The following is a 24,771-nucleotide window of genomic DNA, read 5'->3' as shown; positions in this document are numbered from 1 at the left end:
GATTTCTCTTCAGTTATCCCCTGAGAACACTGGGATTTTGTGAATAAAATTTGGCAACATTTCCCCCCAGCTCACAAAACATGTTCAAAAGACTAAAAGAACTCAGTCGGAAGAGATAACTCATTTTTTCTTAATTGCGATAACTCAATAGACACGACACAGTGTCGGCGTGATGATGTGAACTTAAACAAGTTTGTTCTACGATCATTAAATAATTTACTGTTATGTAAAATTAACATGAACTGTGAGGAAACAAATAACTGTCTATTTAAATAAATGAAAGCTATTAAAAGCTGAAACCATCAGTTATTTATTCAGACTGCATGCTATGCTCCATAAAGACACTGCTTCATGTCTATGCACTTAAATATTAGATTTATTCATTAATATTTCCTTCTAGTTATTGCTAGTGCTTACGGTGATTAAATTGCTCAAATCTCACATGAGCTTTGATTTGACTCTTTCCTTCAGTTGTTCTATCACAGCCTGCAGTTCTGTTATTCTGGATGTTATGTCAAAATAACATATTCTTGATGGGGGATAGTAACAAAAACAAAACATGTCCTACAGCCACAGGTTGTATTTTTCTATGTGTAAAATGCAGAATGTTTCCTAGACAGCTCCAGTTAGTTCACAAAAATATCAGGTAGGAAACAACCAGAACTGTGAAGTTGCGAAATGGAAAAGAATGAGTCACATTGAAAAAGAAAGATGTGCTGAGCATATTTAGAGCAATCATCTGATGCTAAAATGTAAATGCCAATCAAAATAATACATACTTTTAAAAAGTGTTGTGTTAACTATGCTGTATTTTTCAATCAGATAAGGTGGCATGTTAGCAGTCATGAGCTGGACAGCAGGTAAGTGTGCTTTTTTGTAAATACTTGACAGTTTCCAGCTCAACACCTCGTTGGGTTTTTGAAATGAAGAGTCCACTGCACTGAACCTGTTGAAAACCTCCTGGTTATTCCACCAAATATTGATTTCTGATCTCTTCCTGAGTTAAAACATTAGTATTGTTGTTTTTAAATGAACATGAACTTATTTTCTTTGCATTATTTGAGATCTGAAAGCTCTGCGTCGTTTTTGTTATTTTGACCAGTTCTCATTTTCTACTAATAAATACGTTTGGAAACATGTTGTCAGTAGTTCATACAATAAAAGAACATTGTTCATTTTACTCAAACATATAACTATAAAGAGTAAAATCAGAGAAACTGATCACTTTATGTCGTCTCTTAATTTTTTTTCCAGACCTGTACCGTGTATATATATATATATATATATATATATATATATATATATATATATATATATATATATATATATATATATATATAATGTTGGCAATACAGCATTTTTTTGTTCTTTATTACATTCTCACCAGAACCAGAACCCTTTGGGACTGCAAACGACTTGACTTTAAAACAAGTAGAGCTTGTTGAGGTGATGTTTTGTGGGATCCTGCTAAACAGTGACACTTGATTAATCACTGATGTCACGTTCAACAGATTCTAGAGATTTCAAAATAAATTCATTAAGATACGAGCATTTTATTAAACATTTTGTCACAATAACGGCCATTTTGAAAGAATTTTCTCCTGAAATCTTAAAAAAAACCTGCCAAATGCTGTGAAAATCAGCCCAAATTTAAACAACCCACTGAAAGCATATTCAAAAGCTAAGATTAAAAAAAAGAACAAGACACAAACCAGTAAATATCATATGGATACATGTACTTTATTCATAATTCATATATGCTTGTTTACATTTATACAAAAATACAGAATACAGTAGACATTTTAATGTTTTTTTTTTTTTTTCATTTTTTGTGCTTTTTTTTGTTGTTTTTTTGTTTTTTTTGGCCCGAATATCAGTCGGGCTATAATTATATTTGCTCTTTTTTGGCACCCAGACTTATTTCCTGCCTAGAGCCGCTCGGTTCGCCCACTGCGGTGGATTGAATTGGATCGCTTGCGCCCAAAAGCAGTGTTCAGGATGCAGGTCTACTCTCTTATTGCCAAACAGAGACAACACACACGGGAGCAGTGTTTAAGGGCAGTCATGCTCTCGACTAATGCACGTCAACTGCTTCGCTTTGCATCAGACACACCAACAGTCTCTGGCTTCGATGTAGACAGGAAAATGGGAGACCGTGTTATTCTTTTTATTTTATTTTTTTACTCGTTCACAGCTTAGACCTGTTACAGCTCTTAAGTTCATGTAGACTACATATTCAAAAAAAAAAGCAACCGGATGCCTTGTTTGTTAGTTTATGGCCAGACTAACCTGTATCTCTGGAAACAGTCAAAGAAACTGCATGGGATGACAGACGACTTAATGTTTATGTACTGACGTAGAAAAGTACTAGCTAGCGATGACGAAGGAGAAAGTCACTGGTCTAAACTGTCATAGATATATTACTCCAATATTGTTTACAAATGCATCTGTAAATATATAAAAATCTCAGTCCTTCACCGCTAATTTCTGATATTCCTTCGTGAAATACTTGCACAGTTGCGGTATATTTTGAGACAAAGACATAGCCATAATGATTATGGCACAGTTAACGTGTTACCACACTTATTTCATTTTATTATTATTTTTTTTTATTAAAAATGCATTTTTATTTACTTATTTATTTTGTTGTAATGTTGTTATCTTGCAGTTTAACACAATAAACAATACTTTTTACCACACTGAGGAAGTTCCAGCTAATAACGAGCTGAGGATGAACTGCTCATCAGAAACATACGAACACCAATGTGGTATACCTTTTCTTCTGTAAGACACACAATCCAACTCGCACAATATACTCTTGTCTTCTATAAGAAAAATTCCCAGTATATAGCTCCAATTACACAGGAAACAAGCAGTTGCCGGCTGAAATGGCTTCTAAGATTTGCAAAAGTTAAACGAGTTGATGCGGAAAGAAATGTCACAACCACCGTAGAGTCCTTCTGCTGATGTAAAAGAACCACTTTGCCAGAAAAACAAAAAACAAAAACAAACACAAGTACCAATTTATGTCTGGTTCCAGGTCGAGCTCACTGACCTCTCTCGTAACAGAGGTGACTGATCTCGGACGATGTTTCCACTACCACAGGAATGCACAGATAGGCTGCAGACTCATTTTTACAAACGCACGAGTCCAATACGCTAATCAAACAAGGCACGGAAACAAGAGTGGAAATAGAACAATATAAGACCACAAATATGATGATGATGATGTGAAATATCCACTAGAACCAGCAACAGATTCTAGCGTCCCGTCAGCTGGTTGTCTGACTGCAAAGGTCACAACCAGCGTGTCCTGCTCTCATTCCTAACTTCCTACTTGCATTGTCATCATGTTCAGCTCTGTTTTCTTTCTGACCTACGTGGTTCTTCTTAGGTCAAGCCTTTTTTTTTTCTTAATCGTCATGTTTGGTCTGATCTGAAGTAGTTTTATAGTCCGATGCCGAGCTCCTTGCTCATGGAGACAGGAAGTGCAGAAACATGCCTGCTAATTTCAGATAACTGTGGGCAGATGATTGCTTCTAATACACACTCACGGAGTAAAAAAGTTAACCGTGAAGACCTCAACATTTTTGCAGCTATTTAATATAGATATGGGGTCACAGTGCACTTCCGTGGACAGTGTTTTAAGGCAAAAAATATATATATATTTTAGTTTGCACGTCATTTCTCTGGGATAAGCTCAGTGTTCACCATTCATTTTATCTTTTGAACCCTGACAGGTTTTCTAAGGGTTTTCTAAGAGCAGAAAGTCTCCAGGGTCAGATAACGGTTGTGGCGAATTTGTTTGAGACTCCAAAGCAGAACTGCCTCACAGAGAAAGGTGCAGCCAGCTTGTCGCGCATCGGTTCACCGGGACGGCTGGGGGAGATTCCGGTCATAACAGAGTGGTTGCACTCCACTGTCGCCACGTCCTTTGCCACAAAAAGGGATTGCTGCATTTAACTCCACTTTTACTCCAGTAACGTATTGTGAACTCTACATTTTTCAAATGAGACAAGAGCCTAAAGGTTCTTTGAACTCACATAAACCGCTTGACTATTTTTGAGGTCAGACCTAATTAATCTGCATCTATAATAGATGAAGATAGTTTTCTATTGCAGGTAAGATATTGACTGCTCATAAGCTGCTACGTACTTCACTTTCAGACAGGGTGTTGTGACTAAAACGTTGTCAGACATTTTCCTGGAAAACTTGGGAACAATAGTTCTTACTTTCTGCAAATCCCAGTGGTCATGGCTTAGACATGCCTTCTTTTTCCTAACTAATGGCACCAATAACACCAATATGTGATCATATGTCCCCCAACAATCTGTTTTCTGACAGGAAACCTGATAATTGATGCCTAAACAGCACCATCAGTCTGCTCACATACCTCAGGCTGTATTTTATGCTGAGCTTCATCAATAATACAGATGATAAGCAGAAATTATGCCAAACATTTAAAGATTTAATCTGCTGGTTTATGGTTTATGAATTTTAAAACAGACTTTAGATTTTTTTTTTTTACATCTTTTACTTTTTTCTCATTCAGATGAAAATGGCCATTGAAGGTCTCCGTGGTAACAGGCTGTGCCTTGCAAAGCATATACGCAGGATGTGTAAAGAAAGAAAAGGCCAAAACTAACAAACGTTTACTGAGGAACGACAACTGCTGCCATCACTGGCTATGAATCCTGTCCCTTCATTAGCTGCTTTTCCATTCGCCATAAGATTATGCAAATTAAAAATAGGAAAATAAATCAGATTCATGGAAATGCTCCACTTAAGATAAAATGTTTTTGTTCTAGGATGAGATGATTTTTTTTGGTCGTTTCCAAATAGATGTATTTCACAAAACTGCGATGGAAACAGGCGGATGTTATTGCCACGTTACCAGACAACGTCCGGCTGATTCTATCAGAGCTCTCATAGCATCATAGTTCATAAAAAGTTGAGTTTTATTCTAAAGTGTTAAATCCATAACTCTTATGTAAAATCACCAACTACAATTTCTCCAAAATACTGCTAACGTAGCGGCTCCGAGTAAGCGGGGCATGTCGCTCTGACGCCTGAATCAGACGCCGACGTCTCCTCTGATTGGCCGATACATGTTGAGCAAATTCTGAATACATCTCATGTAACTGTTTGACCAGGACTTTTAACAACTTATCGCGTGAGCAAACTTATTCTGGTACGATTCTAATTTTATTCCTTACTTGACAGAAACACTGCAATTGCGAAATTGTGTGTGTGTGTGTGTTTTTTTTTCCCAACATCAGCAGAATAGCCACAAAGATTTGCACACATTCGGAATGGAAACCGCAGCTTCTGACTGTGTGACTAAACGTTACAATCTGAAAACAACGTGGATCCACGCATGTCATCCCAGTTTATGGATTAGCAGTTCTGAACAGCCTACATGGGGGGTTAGTCAAAGCAGCATATTTTAATACATGTTTTATCTCCATGTAATAATTCACACATTCAAAGTTGCTCGTCATATATATATATATATATATATATATATATATATATATATATATATATATATATATATATATAGACAGCCAACTACATTGGAATAGACAGCATAATTTGCTCAAGAGGATAATGTGTTCAGCTTTACAATATGTTGGTACAGAGATTTATTTGTTTATTTATTTATTTATTTACTTTTTAAATGTGACCCATGAGTAAAAGGTGCCCTTAAACAATATCTTTCAGCTCTGGAAGAGTAGCCACTGAGTGCCAACCACCAATAAATAAATACATCATACCCTCCACTCCCCCCATTTTTCTTCTTCTTGGGAACATACACAAGCCAGACTACTGTGACTAAACTTTGGGGCCAACCACACTCAGCACTGCTATTCTTTGGAGAACCTCAGACATTGGAGGATAAAAAAAAGAAAATAATAGTGGGGGAGCTGTTGAGGATGTGGTTAACATGAAGCGTTACCAGAGGTAGAAATTCATGCCCCAGTTCAAACAAGATATTGCCGGCCTCAGTCACACTGTCTTTGTTTTTTGACGACTGAGAAGCAGGCCAAAAAAAAAGAGAAGTAGGAAAAAAAAAGCAAACATGGCAGCCTGGAGGGAAAAAAAAAGAAGTTGATAAATATGCAAAGTTTTTCCCAGAGGGTGGAAGATGCAGAGATTGCAGCAGGTCACGATGGATTAGCTTGGAGCCGGGAGAGTCTACGGCTTGGATGGGTATGGGTTATCGGCTAAAATCTTTAGTCCTTTTCAAAAAGTACGGGGATAATGTTGTCTTATAAAAAAGCAAAAAACAAACAAACAAAAAAAACAGCGTCAGGTTTGATTAAACCTGACAAATGTCGCAGTCAATGTTTGCCACCGTGAATCTGGAGCGCAGTCAAAACAGGCCTCTCAAGCTCTGCAGTCTCACTGTGGTGTGCAGGTTCGTGTTTGTCTTTCACCTTTGAACACCAACAGATGAAAAAGAGAGAGAGAGAGAAGAGCACAGCCCTGGGGAGGAGAATGTGGAGAAAGGTGTTAGAGAAGTACAGAAGGTCAATTTCCTTTCTTTTCCCAGCTTTCATGTAGGACACCACGTTTAAATAAAAATAAAAACTCACCAAATATGCTGGTGCACTCGAACTTGCAGAGCTTTACACTTCTGTGGGGATGTTCAGCGCATTTCTGGGAAAGGACAGCAGGGCGAACGTTAGACGCCGTCCAGGCAAAAACATCTCGCTGTTAAACCTCTAATATTTTGTCATGTCAGAACCACAAACCTTCATGAATGTTATTGGAATTTTTGTTTGTGCGTAAGCAACACAAATTCATCCGTAGTCGTGAAATGGAAAATAAAACAAAACTGCATGAGACTTTCAAAACATCCTGAGGCGTAAAAATCTTTTACTCCGATACCTCTAAATACATCAAACGAATTGAACTCGTAAATCACCAGATTAGCAAGTAGAATTTGATTGCCACCCAAAAAAATTGAGTTTTATGGAAGGATCAAAAGAAAGCCACTGTAAAAACTGCAAAAAAAAAACCCAAACAAAAAAAAAACACAGAAAACAAACAAAAAAAAAACTCAAAAAGATGAATGGAACCAATGGAGGCTGGAAACGACTTGAGACTTTGGAGGTTTGCCCTCCAACAGGACAACACTAGGACAACACGTTCAGAGCAACAACACAATGAGCAGCTCAAAGAATATTCATTGTGTAGTTAGAATTAAAGTCTAAAGGAGAGTTTGGAGGCTTGAAGATTCCTGCTTAGAGACACGTTGCACAGGCTACATAGATGAGCCGGAGCAGTTTAGAAAAGATTACATAGTCATGTCAAGTACAATTCTTTTCTTGATTTTTATTCGTAAACTGAACATCACACTACATCATTTCGCTTCCACGTCACAGTGGTGTGGTGCTTTACCAGTTTATCACATGAAATCCCATTAAAAACAGTGAGGACTGAGGTTGAAACATTGTAAAATGTAAAGACGTTTAAGAGTTGTGAATACTTTAGCCAGGCGCTGTAAAATCATTAAAAATCATTTACTCCACTTAATCCAACTTTTATTAAAGTGTTTCTGCAGATGGTGATGGCAGTGGGCAGCGTGTTCGCTGCTCCACTGAATGCTTTAACCCTCATCGGGTGAAAGCGGCGTGACCACTGTACGTAAAACAACAAAGAAGATCTTAATGTGCCGTAATGTATCTGGATGAATCGCTAACGTCGTCTGAATGTGGCATTTTTCCTCGTTGAAAAATAGACACATTCTAATTTCACCGTTCTGTGCGTCATGCGCTGGTCTCAGGTGATTTACATTCGTTCGCGGACTGCGTGCGATGCTTCCTTGTGACTGTCCATGGCAGATTTACTGGAGAAACTGTAGCCTTGAGATTCAGATGACACTGTTTCCATTTCCCTGCTGGAAGAGTTTGGCTTGAATATAGAGCCAACCATGCACAGCATGGGTGTGAGAAAGGAAATCTGTCAAAATTTTGAAGCGACTGACTGAGTAGCAACGAGTCTAGTTTTTGAATATTTGCAATTTATCATTAATTACATTGTTTCAAAGAGTAGTACTACTTAGCTGGCACTAGTATCGAGGGTAAAGGAAAGAAGAGATTGTTTTACGGCTCTGGAACAAATTGAGAGCCTCATTGAGAACCTCCTGGTTGTTCCACCAAATGTTGATTCTGAACTCTTCCTGTGGTAAAACATTAGTATTGTTGTTTCTAAATGAACTTGTTTATTTGAACTTGTTTTCTTTGCATTAATTGAGTTCTGAAAGCACTGCATCTTTTTTATTATTTTGACCATTTCTCATTTTCTGTTAATAAGAACTAAATGTTTGCTTGTAATTTTGGAGACATGTTGTTAGTAGTTCATATAATAAAAGAACAAAGTTTATTTTACTCAAACATATAAATATAAAAAGTAAAACCAGAGAAACCAACCAGTCAAAGTGGTCTCTTAATTTTTTTCCAGAGCTGTATTTAAGAGATACAAAGTGAGCAGCAGAGTGGGCCAGAAAGAAGGGATTGGCATTTATTACTGATTAAAAAACTTTTTTGTTTTAAAACCAATAAGAGTTTTCCATCAGACCGTCCCCATATTGTGAAGCCTAGTAGGAATATTTGTTTTGTAATTTAAAAATTGGGGTTTCACGTATGGTATTGTTAAATGGAGAGAAACGCCTGGTGGGAATGGTGGTTGGTTATACAGATAATTTATTCTATCCTACCTCAAAATGTCTTTTAAGACATTTGATTTCATCCTTCTCCTCACTGCTGCCAACTCAAATTGAATTAATCTTTTAATTCATGTAAGACTTTAAAACTAACCACAAATATGGTCCTCACCTGAGATTTCTCCTTTAAGGGAGAAATGTTATGTTCAGATGGTATGAAATTGCTGTATATACCAACAATAACTTTAAAAAAATGTTGACTTCATATCATGGCTGAATCTGATGCCTTGAAGTCGGCCTCAGTCTCTTTAAAAACCTCCAACCCTTTCCAACATACCACCACAACAGAGTTCCTCCATGTTGCGTCCAACAGTTCTTAGCAGTGCTGTAGTTTCATGATAAGCTCAGCAGACGTGCATTCCCACCAGGTGTTTGCTAATTGCTGCTGGCACTAGTCTGTAGGAGCTGGTGGAAGTCGCTGTGGAGCGCTTCCCTTAGTGCAGCTCAATCATATTTAGTTCTACAACATCCAAAATTGAGTGTTAAGTGTCTTTCTGAAAGTTTTGTTTGGCACACTCTTAACTGCAACTGCACTGAAAGGTGCTATGAGCTGAATTATGAACATGTCATATAAAAACAAAGTTCAGACAAGCTAACGCTAGCTTCCCGCTTCGGCAAAAGTGTTTTCCTGCTGGATTAAACATTGACAGCAGAAGCAAGATATGAGTTTATTGAAGACTGTAGTTCAACCTGACAGGTGGAGTATTTGCACTTGCATTTTTAATGTTATATTGACATACTGTTTTTCTGTTTAAATGAGTAGGAAATTCTAAAACTAGTGTATTTAATTAAATGGAAGAAAATACGATATGAAAACTACTCAGCTTTGGTAGTACCCTACATACTTCTGACATATACCTTTTTACTGACTGTGACGATATATTACGCTTATATCGTAGGCGTAATATATTGTAATATACCTCAACCCAACCTAGGGTTGAGGTGGGGAAGTCAAGTAAAGGTGAGGGCTTTACAAATTCAATGCAAATTCTCAAAGCTCTAACAGCTGAAGCACTGCAGTCCAGATTTACTGTCGTTTTTATGATTTGAAGTTCCATGACCTTTCATAGTGTAACTGTATAGTAACCCTGCCTTTGGACAAAGTCCCAATTCTTTCAAAAAAACTACCACTTCGCAGTTTTTACAGTGCATATCGCTCATTTAAGAGCACACCTGCTTCTTATCAAGTTATATGACTGTGGTTTGTGTTTCCACTTCTTTCTTGGTCACTGCAGATTTTTCTATCCTCAGAAGTTAGAATAACCGAATCCAGACCGCACATCATTGATGACAAGAGATTAGACAAAATACAAAAAGAACACAAATAACAATTATGTTGCTAATTGCATCCATTTGCAAGATGCACAAGCTGTGGAAAATGACAGAAGCAGCTTACTTTTCTGACGTTTCACTGTCCGGCTGAGGTGCCATCGGATCTGGTTCTGTGAAGCCTTCTTCTTCTCCACGATTTGATCGAGGATGCTCTACGTTCCTTCTTGACCTGACCTGCAAAGGGTTAAAAAAAATAAATAAATAATGTGCCAAACGCTCACTAGACTCTGTAACGTCGGCGGAAAGTTGAAAGGCTGCCGATGGTTATAATAAATGCTGTGGAAAAAAGAAACAAGTATCTTCCGACATCACCATAAAACCCCCCGAGAAACAGATATTATCTCTGGAGCGACTCGTGAAGTTTTATGGCCTCATGTCAGGGGTTAAACGTTAGCTCACCTTCCACACAAGCAGGAAGATTAGGGCCAGCAGTGGGATAAACAGTAAGGAGAAAAGGCTTTTCTCCACCACCTGGCGAAGGGGACTTGGCAACGAAGCTGGAATGGAAAAACAGAAAAAAGAAAATTCATAAAAATCCTAATAACAGGTTGTAATTCTTTAAAGCATTGTTAAACCTTTTGCCTCTAGCCAGTACTGGATTTGACATACTGTAGATAAAGAAATCAATTAGTGCCTTTTTTTGATTGTACAATCGCCCTGTGTGAAATTATCAAAAGGTTCCTTCTGTTAGAGCAAAAATCAGCTAAAACGGTTGATGTAGAACCACCGTTAGACATCTGGTGTGATGTGGCATCAGGAAGCAGCCCGTCTGCAGCAGATCCATTAACTTGTGTAAGTAAGTAGCTGGAACCTGAATTTTCACTTTATCGTTTGTCCAGTGAATGTCTCAGATCCTCAGAGCTCTGAAGAAATAGAGAATTTGGTAGGCCAAGTTAACCCCTACAAAAGTGAGGCACTGTTGTTTTCTTGTGTCATTTCGTCATCAGTTTTCGCCTCGTCCTTGCGAGCATATTTTTCAAGCTAACTACTGCAGTAAGCTATATTGTAAGCAACAGGGTTTTTTGTTGATGTTCAACTAAAACACTGGTGGATGGCTAGGGGATATTTTCAGTAGTCCAACATGTACAGCTTAGCTGACGATAAAGGTAAAGACAAGTCTTTGGTTTTCATTTAACTTCTTATAAACAACATTAATTTATCTTGTTTATATTGTGTTTTTTACAGGTTTCCACAGAGATCTTTTCTGAGCAAAAATGTAGGATGTAACAAAACTCCCTAAAGATGAACATAAGTTGAAACTGTGCATTTATGTATCATGCTATTCATCCAACACACTGTTGCATTTCTGCCTAGGGTTTTATTTAAGGCATAAATCAAGGTATCTGATACTCAAATTCAAAAGTACTTTATTAACCCCAAAGGGAAGTTAGATGTTGTTGTAACTCATTAATTATTTAGTTATTTTACATGGTGATTGTTGCTGGCAGGAAAGACCTCTTGTAGCAGTATGTATTGCAGTAAATCTGAAAAAGCCTCTGACTGAAGATACTTTGCCTTCCCAAGACAGTCTCATGAAGAGGATAGGTCAGGGTTGTCTATAACTTTCCTTGATTTTATGAAGAATCCTTCTTTGCATCATCATCTCCAGATGTTCCATAGTCATGAAGCCAAATCTAATTTGATCTCTTGCTAATCCAGGCTGCTATGCATGTTTTTGTATGTAGGTAAAAAAAGATGCCTTGAAGTTTATAGAATATACAGACAACACTGCATTTGATTTTAAAATGTGACAAAAGTTATAGCAATAACCCAACGATTATGTTGCTTAATCTCATGCTATGTTATGCAGACGCTTCGTCTGCAGTGATGAAGATAAATTCACCTCCAATGGGACTTGACTACTTTCTTAGGTTTTTCCAAATTGACACCATCTGTCCCAAATCTTTATCTCTCCCAGATTCTTACATTTTTTCATGACTACAGAAACCAGTCATACCTTTGCGACATTACAAAATCCACCCAGGTGCCACGGAAACAACTTTAACTGAACTTAGCTACCACAGACTTCCTATTCACCCACAGCTGCGGCAGAAGACAGGCTAAAGGGAAATTGTGTGAAGTACACAAGGCAATATTTATATAACAAATAGATGTCAAACCAACTCCCTTGAAGTGGTTACATTCTGATATGTGAGCAAAATCCCTCCCAATTCAGAGCAAATGCTCACCATTACAAGAGTCTTAATAAACAGCCTGCAAGCAGGACTGGAATGTGTGGGGGAGATGTTTGAATAGGAGAATTGCTGCTGATGTAAAAAAAAAAAAAAACGGAAATAATTTTGCATTACACGGTTGTAACTAAAATATGGATCATATACCCAGCACTTAATCCCAATCTGGGCTGTTTTCTGGGACAAAACCTTGAAAACCCTTGAATCATTTTTGTTTTGTTTCTACAGTTGTACAAAATCACAGGCCAAGAGTAAGTTCATGAAAAAAAAGTTAGTCTATCAAAAAGTTAATAAGAGACTTTACCTGATGAGCGCGCTATTTCTTTAGTAGCGATACTGTGTGACGTGTCTTGGCCTGACGTATACTGAGCTGAAAACAAGAACATAAAAAAAGGGAGTTCAGGAGACAGCGACAAAAACTGAAGACAAAAGACTGATAGAGTGAAGCATAACTGTCTGATGATGAAAACATTCATTGTTAGGTGCTAAATAGTCACTTCAGAGATACTCTTTTTAGCCCCCCCAAACAACACACAAAAACATCTGATCTGGTGGCAAAAAAAAAGAAAAAGAAAAGCGCTTTGGAAAGATTGGAAGATTGCTCTGTAATCAACACGTATACAATCAGGTTTCAGCCCTTTTCTTCCTTTTAAACACCGCGCTACCTTGGGACATCTTCCCTTAGTCCTGTGACTCAGCCGTGTCTCAATGGGCATTCTAAGCACTGAGGCCAGTCCTGAGTTTTTATCTTGCTGAGTTCTTGTGTGGAAATAATGGTGGCAGATTAAAAGCTTCTCCTAAAAAGCCACAAGAGATCTGCCCTAAATACAGCTCACTCACAATGCTCCATACCAGGTGGCAGCAGTTTCACAATCGTAAGCAAAGCAGGAGCACGGCTTGCTGCTGGTTAGGATTTGGAGATTAGCTTCTGAGACGGTGGAAATGGTACGTTTCCTTCAGTGGTTCCGGTGAGATCCCAAAGATTTTCAGACAGTTTCTACATTTTGTCAGTTTGTTGTGAACTTTTTTGATATGAAGGCAAAGCATTTTTAGGACCCAAAAGGGGGTCCGTTTTGGGTGGGCTGTTGGTCTTTGTGCAACAAGCCACCCAAAAGCATGTAAAAAAAAAAAAAAAAAAAAAAAAAAAGAAATTCCCACAGAATTTACTTGTATTCCCAAACTGGTGGCGATAAAGTCCATTAAGGAGTTTACAGCTGTAGTTTCAATTTAATAACAAGTTGTTCTAGCTTTATGCATTTAATAACTAGTTACTAGTAGTATCGTTTATTTGAGTAACTTTTTTTCTCCTTCATTTTAGTATTTAAAATATCAGAAATAGCTGATTTCTAAGTTTATAAACTGACATTATTTTAAAATATTCAATCAGGTAATCTGGTCAGTTACTCAGTACTTCAGTAGCATTTTTACCAAATATTATTTTCTGCTCCTACTTAATGAAACCTAAGTAACTAATAGGATGGCCACTTTTTATTTCACTTGAGTGAAGATATGTTGAAGTAGTGAATTGAAATTTTTGGGTGGTCTAACCTGAAAAGGATATATTCCCTTTGGACTGCCTCACAATTAAACAAGTCTAAAAACCAAAACACATGGGGAGTCAATATGAACAAGTTCTGTGCAACTTTCACAGATTCCTCTCTCTAAATTTTTTTTGGATTTGTAGTTTTTCCCCAAAATATTGTGAAAAATGTGTTTTGTCTTGACCTCTAACATGTTGTACTTTCTTGTCTTGGAACTAAATGCATTCCAGTCGCTGACAATTTCAGATTTAAATGAAATTTTTACGATCTGCAGTAAGGAAGTGTACGACGGCGTATACTAGAGCAATTGTACATAGATTAAAAAAAACAACCTTTTGAAACTTATATCTGTACATGAGATCTTCTTCTCTGTTTTTTTCTGAGTCCATAGGATAAAAGATTTACATGTGCTGAGACCCCCTCAGGCCAAAAACAAAACAGTCTGCTCTTTGTTTTACAAGAATTTAGGCCACCATTCAGCTATTGAAGAGGATCAGACACACACTAAAGCATTGGCTACGTAGGAGAGAGTTTATGAGCTCAAATTCGGCAACAGTCTGAATTAATATAACCCTCTGAGGTTCTCAAACAAGCAGTTCGGTTCAAGCATTGTAGTTTACACGTATTCCACAAAATCCAGCAGAAACATTTCATATGGCTATAAAAATCTCACTTTTGGGAAAACAAACTGCAGCTTCTATTTATGATCACTAGAAAGGCAGCTTCTTTCTTTCTGGTTTTTAGAACAGTGGATTTGTTTACACTACTCAGGGATTTGGAGAAGGTTTCACAGAACAGTTTCATTTTTTGGTTTTTCATGTGATAAAAGAAAGAAGAAGAAAAAACGACAGTTGTTGAATTTTTTTCTTTATCAAGCCAAATTGGTGTTTTATTCGAGTAGAAAATATTAACTTAATTTTGAATGGAATACTAATTGTACACAGCTTTTCAAGAGTGTGACTAGCACAATATTAATATTATTTCAAAATGGCTGAGCTGGATGTTTTTCAAAACATCTGGGATTACGAAGGTGTTCTGTTCATTTTAGAATTGTTCATAATTCTGAACTTTCATTCATGAATGCGTTGCCATGAAGTTGAGTTGAACGTTTATATGGATCACTACCGAGTGAATAAACGTGTTTGTGAAAATTTCTGTCTTTCTTTCTTCCTTTGCTTCTTTCTGTCTTTCTTAGCAAATCATAAAGTTCAACATTCTATATGTTAGTCAAACTAACCTAAACCCACACATATTAGTTCATCTATGTCATCACACACATAACTTTAAAGACGTCACTGAGTTTTTCCTGCAGAATATTTGTTGATTGGTTCTTATTAAGGTTCACATCTAAGTCACATTTTTCCCTCTAAATACAAGAAGAATGAAGCCGACGGTACCTGAAGAGGATTCTTCTGTTGGTATCGGTGTGGTGGGACAGGGAGGTGGATCACATTCCTCTTCAAGTCTTTCTCTGTCTGCAGTATTACACACCTCCTCGACAAAGTTAAAGTATTTCCCTGTTTCCCACTTATCATCTCTGTAGTGGCACTCAAACTCTAACATTTGTGTATCCTGTAAGGATGAGAACAGAGGCACTAGCAATTAGTTGTAAGTGATAATCAAATACAACCACACGCCACTGTAAAGTTTTCTAGATCATCAGCAAAGTCATTTATATGATAATTAATTATGGGAACTCGCCATATTACTGATTCCTATCCGCTTCTCTTCAATGAATTGGATGAGTATTTGTATGTTGAGATTATTAGATGAAATGTTTCCAAACTTTTCAGATAAATCCTTCAAGCTCTCCTCCAAGTAGTAAAGGTTTAACTTTGCCCAACACATGTCGCCCTGGAGAAAAAACAACAAAAAGACAGAAAATCTGTGAAAAATATGCAACAGTTTTAGTAATGAAAGTCACCTCAGGACAGCTGGTATCACTTAAAGAAATCAGGAAAGAAATGGACACATGCGGGCATTACAGGATGACCTGGGATGTCTGGAACTGGAGACAATAGAGTCTTCCAGACTGATGGATTATTGCCTTGAGATAAAAGATATAGAATCCATCACATCCTATGAGTTTGGAAGTTCAAAGTCAGTTGCATGGCCAAATGTCTTGGTTGTCCCACCGTGTTATTGATGAAACGTTCATAAAATTTAGGTTGTTGGAATACTACGAGTAACCTGTGATTGCCATAATGCCTCTTTTACAAGTGTTTTTTGTTTGTTTGTTTTTTTAGCTTTCAGTGGTCTTAATGTTTGGGTAGTGAAAGTTTTCGTTTTTTAATTTAAAGGTATTAAACTCATCCATGCGTGTATCGCATTGATTTCTGAAACAGTGTCCTCACATGTCTGCCTAAAAAAAAAAAAAAATCAGCTGATCCTGAACACTGCTGCTGGTGTTCTGACTAAAACCAGGAGCATAGAGCACATCACCCAGTTCTAAAGTCTTTCCACTGAGAGAACAGACTTTAAAATAAACTGCTGATAGTTTTTTAAATCACTGAACAACTTAGAACCAAAATACTTTAAAGATTAAAAAAACTTGGTTGATACATTGCTACAGCAAAGGTTGTCATTGTATCAACCTTCCAGAAATCTCAGGTCTTCTGGTTCTGCTCTGCATCCCCAGAACCAGAACCAAACATGGGGAAGCAGCATTCAGCTTCTAATTCAAATCTGGAACAAACATCTGGAAAACTGCGAAACAGCCGAAACACTTGAGTTTCTTTAAGCTTAAAGATACACCTGTTACTTTTGAACTGTAATAAATTGAACATTTATCAATTTATTTTATGTAAATTGATGATTTTAATGATGACACTCATCAAAATGTAACGTTTGTTCCTGGTTCCTCAATTGTCGACTGAACGTTTTTTTTTTGTTTTTTTTAACTTTTAACTTTTGTGTTTTTATGATTCAAAGCACTTTGAACTACCTTGTTGCTGAAATGTGCTATACAAATAAACTTGATTGATTGATTGACAATTTGATAAGCCAAATTGTCAATAAATTATTTTTTTTATTCATTAAAGAATGAACGTAGGGAGAGAGGAAGACGACTTACCGTTTCTTTAGGAATGAACTTGATGGGGATTTTATAATCTTTTGGAATATTTTGTCTCTGTTGAAACAAAAGTAGAAAAAGTAAAAACCTTTTTTGTTTTATTGAAGACATCCGGAATCCAAACGTTTACACACACATTTATTTTCAGAAAATAAAACTAAACACTTCCTGTTTTAGGGTTAGTATGCAAAAGGTGCATTTAACAAAATGAAAAGCATCACGAGGGAAAACGTTTACGTGGAAATATTATAGCAACATTTCCAGATTTCTGCCAGAATATTAAAACTTGGGCCCGATGTCTCTCCCAAATAGAAAATGTACTACTTGGTCTTCTAAATCAGATTGAAAGTGGACAACAACGTCAATGCTTTGCAGTAGCCAGTAGGGCAGACTACAGACTTGACTCACTTGTACTGGTTCTGTCAAAAGGAATTACAACAAATTATTATGAAAAGCTTGAGGTGATAACTACAGTCAATTCTACCCAACACCAAGAAAATCTATATAAATTTCTATTATGTCCATTTACTAAATGGACATAATGTCTTGACTGATCTAAAGCAGGAAATGTTTAGTGTGATTTTGTGTACAGAAAACACCAACAGTTTCTAATTCATCATTGAAAATGTTGCCTAAACGGTTTAATTTCCAACTCTTACCAAATCAGGGACTCTTCTGTCAATATCATTGACCACTTTTCCAGTTGCAGCTGAATGTACCCCAAGCGTCATGAACAGCAGGAAATGGACACAGACGTCTATCCAACTCTGTGAATCAAGAGACATAACAATTGGCAATCAGTTGATCCATATCCAGTCTCATTATGACCCGGTGATAGTTAATAATTGAGCAACATCGATTATTCGTGAGGACCTTCAGTAGTTTTTTTAAAATCATTTCTTCCGTCTGTTGCAGACAGTGATGACGTCGGTGTTTCAGAGACTTTTGTTCTTTTGAAAACACAAACTATTTTTTTATTTAAATTTAGAGTGCACCTGTGTACTAAAATATATTAATTTTTTATTATTAACAATCATTAGTTGCAGGACAGCTAGTGCTTCTAAAAATAAATAAATAAATAAATAAATAAATAAATAAATAAATAAATAAATAAAAACTTTCTACTAAAAATATTACTTTGTCTTTATCAACATAACATTAGCTCTACCCCTCAAAATGTTGGACTATTTTTTTTAACTAAACTAGCGTATCAGCAGGTTTTCCTCTGTGTCACCAGGGTCAGAGAGGAAAACAAGTGTCATATTTGAAATCACTCAAATATCTGCTGGCTTCCTCTTTGGGATTAGATAACATAAATGACACGTCCAAATTGACCACAGGAGTGAATTAGCGAAATGGTGACAATGTAAAACAAAACAAAACAATAAGACACTAAAAAAACAACTCAGGAGTGTAAATTTATTCAGTATAACTTCGATCGAAATGGAAAATCTTTGTTCACTTCTAACACAATCTGTCGTTTTAATTGACCTGCTTTTGGTTGTTACCTTAACTGACATGTAAGAAATGATTCTCGACAAAAGAACGGACGACAAAAGAAACAAAAAAATAAACCTTTCACAGGGTTTATTTAAAGCCACCCTGTGGAGCCTTTAACAATTAATGACATTCTCATTGTGAGATTACTGCTTTGGGGTTGTGGGCTGACGTTCCGAATGACAATGCATGGGAGGCACAGAGCGACAAAAGACTACAGATAGCGCGGACATATTTAAACAGAGCTATATTTTTAGAATTTGATGTTGTTTTGAGGAAGGAAAGGCTTTGAATATGTCTGAAGGAGCGACTCCCCTTTAGCAAGGCCAGGTAATGTAAACACATCTACCGACTGATACTTTAAAGGCTCACCAGCAGAAAGCCGCCATTGGTTGACCTCTTTTCTGATGTCAGCTCCAATCCGACAATATTATGCAACGGACCTGCAGTTGTTCTCTTAATATAGATCAGGGCCAGTCACCGCCTTGCCCGAGTTAGTTCGGCAAGCTTGAATGGCAACCAGCTCCATGGCAAATACAGCTTTAAAGCTGTAAAGAGAGTGGAATTAAGAGATCATTGTTGACTTAACCACAGAACCAGGCTTCAACAGGCGCAGCGGCGTTCATCACCGCAGTTTATTTGGATTAAGATTTTCTGATCATGCTGCCTCTTTGGTTCTCGTGAGGAAAAACTAGAGCCGAGAGAACAAAAGCTGTAGAATGTTTCACGCAAACTGCAGCTCCCAGATTGCCAGGTCTTTCTATATGTTTGTCAAGCCCAACCAAAACAGGAAAGGAAAGAAACAATGCTCCATCAAGAGCAGGAAAGGCTAAAGGAAAGGCATCATGTAAAAGGCAGATGGGGTACAGAGGTTTTCACCTCAGTTTCAGCTTATCCACTCAAATCAACAGACAGAGATGAGTATATGTGAGTGTTATGGGTGGGAAGCATGGGAAACAAATGAACAAAGTCATTTTGTCCTTTATGTTGAATAAAATGTTCACTGCCAAGTTGATTGGTTGACCTGTACAGAGTTTGGTGCACAGGGAGACCTGGCATTGTTCAGGCCAAACTGAACAATTATCCAACATCACATATTAAAGGCATTTCATTAGCATATAAGAGTGGAAGAATTTGATGACATAAGTAAAAAAATATACACTGCTCAAAAAAATAAAGGGAACACTTAAACACTTAAGTGAACACTTAAGTGTTTCCTTTATTTTTTGAGCAGTATATATAAAGATATATATTGTAAGCAGACCTGGGAAGTCTTTGAAAAACATTCAAGAAAAACACAGATTGAATCCAACCAATGTTACTTATGCCTGCTGTTGAAGTCAATTTAACTTCATTTCAATTTATTTTACAGCATCAATTCACAACGTGTATCATCTCAAGGCACTTTACAAAAAAATTTCAATACATGAAATTCAAACTACATATTCTTTTGTGTATGCTGACAGAATGGTATGTTCTCAGTGACATTGAGGCGTCTTATCTCCTGATTTTTTGGAACCGTTACTGATTTTTCTTCATCGATTGACACTGAAACTTCAGCTATAACAGAAAGACTCAGTCTCTTATAAACCAAACAATGGAGACCTTTTTGTGCTCCAGAATTAATAAAGTATTTGACAGTGAAGACAGTGTAATGTCTCCAGATTAAGAAACACCTCATGAGACAGCAATGCCATCAGAGAGTTCAGTGAGGGCTCTACTGGGAGTCCGCTTAAGATGACAGAAATCCCATTGGTCCGATGTTGGAAACGTTTGATTCATTTGTATATGTTGTGTCCATCTACATAGATATGTGAAAAACATGCCACATGTACTGGGAAATAACCAAAAGAAAAGCAGCTTGCAACATGCAAACACGCAATGGGGCCCACATCAAGCTCCTCCCAAGTCCTTAAAGTTGACTAGTACGTCTATGAGACGCTGCCTCTTCACTCACTGTTTTGACCGACTGCAGGACACCGGCAGCTGCTTGACAGGTAATCCAGGTTTCAGGAACTCCAGTGCTGCAGTGACCCATATTGTTTAGATGTTTCCCTTTCTGAACACGTTCCATGTGAATAACCGATTCCACATTTTCCTGCCCTCTTAAACCGGCACTTAGAAAAGTACTCATCATTCCGACACCCCTTATGACGGGTCGTTTTTCTAAAATGAGTGATGAGATTTTCCAAGTGTTTTGGAAAATAAACTTCAAATCTTCATTTATGTATTTTCCAAAAATAGAGCAAAGATTTTATAGAATCAGTAGTCAGTGCATTTCGTTCTTCTTACACCAAAAAGCACTGAAAATCAGACCGCTTTATGTTTTCACAGCCAAAAGGATAAAGTAATGTAGGAAACTGTGCTGCCAGTCTGGACAATGAACAGTTTTTATTAATCAACTCTGTTGGCACAGAGAAACACAAGTACTACTAACTTCCTTACTTCAAAATAAGAGACTCAAACAATTACAACGAGATTAAAACTTGATAAACACTCAGTGCTTATGATATCAGACAAAATATGAGGATGGTTAAAAATTGCTGTTGGTGCTTCCATCGATATCCTTTGCTGTTATGTGTTTTAACTTACTGTGTTACTCTGTAGACCGCTTGAAAATACATCATCTTAACCACGACACTTTGAGCTGATATAAATATCCAATATCATATTGATGTTATGGCAGATAACCAACAGTTACTAACATTTACATTCATATTGAAATATTTTATTTAAATTTCAATACACTTTTGACAACCACTGCTTCTTTGCTTCAGTTAAACACCCATAGTCCTTTGCTGCATCATCATCACTGTCACATGACCAAACATGATCAACCTCCTCCTCCAGTCTGAGTTATGCAAAACTGCCATTTGTGAGTTGGTGTGCCATATCCATATTATTACCATAAAGAAAACGATAATGATCAAAACAACAACCCAGAGAAAAGCCATAATTTTCAAACTGACTGAATGCACATCATTGCTTGGTCCCAATAAAACCTAATTCCTGCTATTTTCTCTTTGTTTTAGAAAAAGCACCGAGGCTGACCGCCACCGACACACTGCAGTGGAATGAGGAGTTAACTCAGGAGTTTTTTATTTGCAACGGTTGTTTCAAAGAAAATTGACTTCAAAAGGAGCAGACTCTCATTACAAACAGCTGGAAAATAAACTCGGAGAAATGATGGGAGTAAACAGTTCCTGCTCAAAAACCCACCAGCAGAGCTGCTTTCAAACTGTTCTGCGAAACAGAGGAAACCAGAGTTGTTCCACAATTTTTGGAAAGGGTATACAGCATTTACTGATAAACCTGAGGAAAAGATTGGCACAACTACTGGGTTTAAGGAAAGCAATGACCTTTTATTTTTCTTCATGGAAACTTTCAGAAAACTGTAAAACAGCTGAAACACTGACTTCCTTTAAATCAAGACTAAAAAACAAACCTGTTAAGAGCTGCTTGAGACCCATAATAAGATAAATGCTGACAAACATATTTGATGTGTTTTGATGATTGCATTTGACAAAATTAATGAAATGTCTGCAACTGGTTTAACAAATGGTGACTGTACAGAGGACTTATATTTTCATAATGTAAAGCTGAAATGTGCCATACAGAAACTTGATTGAATCAATTGTTTGCCTGAAAGTTGAACTTTATTTTTACTCATGTTTTCTTTGCCCAACATTAAAACTTGTTCAATGATCTGAAACATGTACAGTAAGCGTGATGAAAACCAAGGCAAAAGCAGAAGACATTTGTTAGCACGCCGATACTTCTTCACAGCACTACACACACACTGCTTAACATCACATTACGTAACTGTTTTGAAGCAATTTGATGTTACAACATCAAATTGAATAGATTTATAGCTGATGAATAGCTGAATAGATCTTCCAACACCTACAAAATATCAGTGGTGTGTGTTTCACAAATCGAGTCAATCGGCTCATTTAGCCCGAGCTCATACCCCTGGAAGAAGTGCAGATGTGAGTTGTTAGCAGAAAATCCCTGCTATTACTCTTCTTAAGCTAATGGTGATCCCCATGGGTTTTTTTTTTTTTTTTTTTTTTGCGAGGGCAATAAAGCCGAGCGAAATCACCTGGCTTCGCAGCGGGATCTGACATGAAAGGTGAGCGATGACAGCGGTATGTTTTTAAGAGACAGATTCCCAGCATGCGAACACAGCAGCAGGCTGGAGGAAAAAAAAAACTAAACAATCTTATTAAAGGAGCTGTGCTGACTACAAGCCCGAGGTTCAATTCTCCTCAGACCTCCCCGTGCTGACAAGTTATGAAGTGGCTGTCAGAAACACATGTTCGTAAAAATTTGGTGAGCTGATAGGCCCTGTGGAGCAGAGCACCGGATTAAATTTTGTAACTATTTAGCACAAGCTTGCGCTTTCCAAAAAAACATATCTGTCTTTAAAGCACTACTGATGGTCGAGTGAAACGGAAGGAAAGTAAATGTTTTGATGATCCCACTTAGTGAGAGTCTGGAAAGGGCATAAGCTAATGCTTTTCTACATAGAAGATGTAACATGCTCTTCTGCTGTCAAAGCCAATAAAATCTGATTATATAGTAAATGGGGTATAAATCTTGTAGCAGAAAAAAAAAAGAAGAAGAAATGATTCCCTAATGGCAGGATTCCCAGATTTGGATAAAGCGTAATTATTTGTTTCTTTGCTTTGAGGTCGATCTGTCCTTAGGGGAAATCCATTCCTGTCCGTGAGTCGCTGACAGTCTCTTGACAGGATTTAACACTTTGCTGATACATACTGCTACAGCAGTGTTCATGTTCTTGGATTTTCCCCGACTCTGTATAAACATCAGACCCACCACTGCGACAATCAGGATTTATATTTTTTCTTGTTTCTGACACTGATCCGGGCCATGTAGGAAGAACATTTGCTGATAAAAGTGTCTCCGTTACGATACGCGATACATCATTAAAATCACTGACGTGTGTATGCCTGAAATGGCAGCAAGATAACAGCACATTTCATCAGTAATACTCTACACTCGCTCACTGATCATATTCATAACAGTGCAACTTTATCTTTAAGTATATCTGTAACATCCTGCTACATAATGAGATTTATCAGCATTCAAATTTGGCCTTAGGCCTGAAATTTAAGTTCTCTGTTTGACTAATATCTTTTAACATTACATTCATTATACCCTGCGACAGACTGGCAACCTGTCCAGGCTGAACCCCGCTGCTCGCCCGGAACGTTAGCTGGAGATCGACACCAGCAACCCTCCCGACCTCACTATGGGACAGGGTGTATAGAAAATGGATCAATGGATGGATTATATTCATAATGCAAATGTGCTATAAATTCCTTTATATGGGCAGTATTAGGTGTTTTCCTTACTATGTTACCAACAGTTGTTAAAAATATGCTACATATATCAAATATTTTTACTTTGTAATTTAACGCCTTGAAATTGTCCCTCTGTCTCTTTATAAAACTCCTGCTCCTTCTGAAACTCCACCTTCACGAAGTCCTCACAACATCGCTCCTCTATTAACCCTTTAACTATGTTTTTACCAGCGTTTCACTGACAAGTAGCTCCTATAATGAGCTCAGTAGATGCTCAGTTCCACCAGGTGTTTGCGAATTGCTGCTGGCTAGTCTGAAGGAGCTGAGTGGGGGAGTTGCAGAGAGGGCTGCTCTGTGAGGCCGAAGCTTGGAAACCGAAGCTCAGAGGAGGAGCAACCAGGCGTTTTGCACAGCTGAATGGTTGCCATGGAGATAAAGGAGTTTCCAAAACATGCATGAAAGAATGAAAGCAATACCACAGGTTGTGTTTTTGATCAGGGAATAACATTATAGCATCATGCAAAGCTAAAACAAAAATCTGATTTTACCTAATACTTCCCCTCTAATATAGTGTTTAGCTGGTGAGGGGTCACTGTGATCATAGTTATGAAGCCCCGGATAGGGTAAGCTGTTTGCTATGAACAGTTAAAAGACCGTAGCTTAGCACATGCTGTGACTTACTGCATATTCTTGCTTGCCAATGAGATAAAGATTACTAGTTACATTTAATGACAGATCAATAATGAGTCAATTCATGCTTATTCTCTATTTTGATATGTCCCGTTGATAATTCCTTAGACATCTCAATGGCGTTTCAGTGGAATAAAATACTGTCATTTAGTTCAATGTTTTTCCTGCTTCATACATTAGGCAGAGCATTAAGCCCTGTGAGTTGCAGCAGCCAATGCAGTCTCTTTCAAAGTAAAACTTAAATGCAATGCACAAAAAACTGTTTTATTTGCTGTGCACTCAAAGACAGGAGTTGGGATAAAGCAAATAAAAGAAACCGGATCTGTCTTCTACTGTCTAAACTCAACACTCAGCTCCGGCCTGTGACTGTTTGACTTCCACTATTTGA

At 37.4% G+C, this 24,771-nt stretch overlaps 1 protein-coding gene across 1 annotated transcript in view; it reads right to left on the bottom strand.

Moving 5' to 3' along the window:
• Nucleotides 1–6,427: 6,427 nt before the first annotated feature.
• The window catches only part of kitlga (kit ligand a), a 39,932-nt gene continuing 21,588 nt past the window's right edge, over nucleotides 6,428–24,771 (bottom strand). Inside the window, 9 exon segments of the mRNA NM_001297464.1 lie at nucleotides 6,428–6,489; nucleotides 6,600–6,663; nucleotides 10,128–10,237; nucleotides 10,463–10,560; nucleotides 12,560–12,625; nucleotides 15,194–15,368; nucleotides 15,498–15,650; nucleotides 16,870–16,926; nucleotides 17,529–17,636. Of these exon segments, the coding sequence (NP_001284393.1) occupies nucleotides 6,633–6,663; nucleotides 10,128–10,237; nucleotides 10,463–10,560; nucleotides 12,560–12,625; nucleotides 15,194–15,368; nucleotides 15,498–15,650; nucleotides 16,870–16,926; nucleotides 17,529–17,636 (798 nt within the window). The 3' untranslated portion in view covers nucleotides 6,428–6,489; nucleotides 6,600–6,632.

This window comes from Poecilia reticulata, chromosome 6 (assembly GCF_904066995.2).
Source record: "Poecilia reticulata chromosome 6, P_reticulata-male-v2, whole genome shotgun sequence".
Taxonomy (NCBI): domain Eukaryota; kingdom Metazoa; phylum Chordata; class Actinopteri; order Cyprinodontiformes; family Poeciliidae; genus Poecilia; species Poecilia reticulata.
The sequence above is the reverse complement of the archived record's forward strand: the minus strand, read 5'-3'. Positions and strand labels throughout refer to the sequence as shown.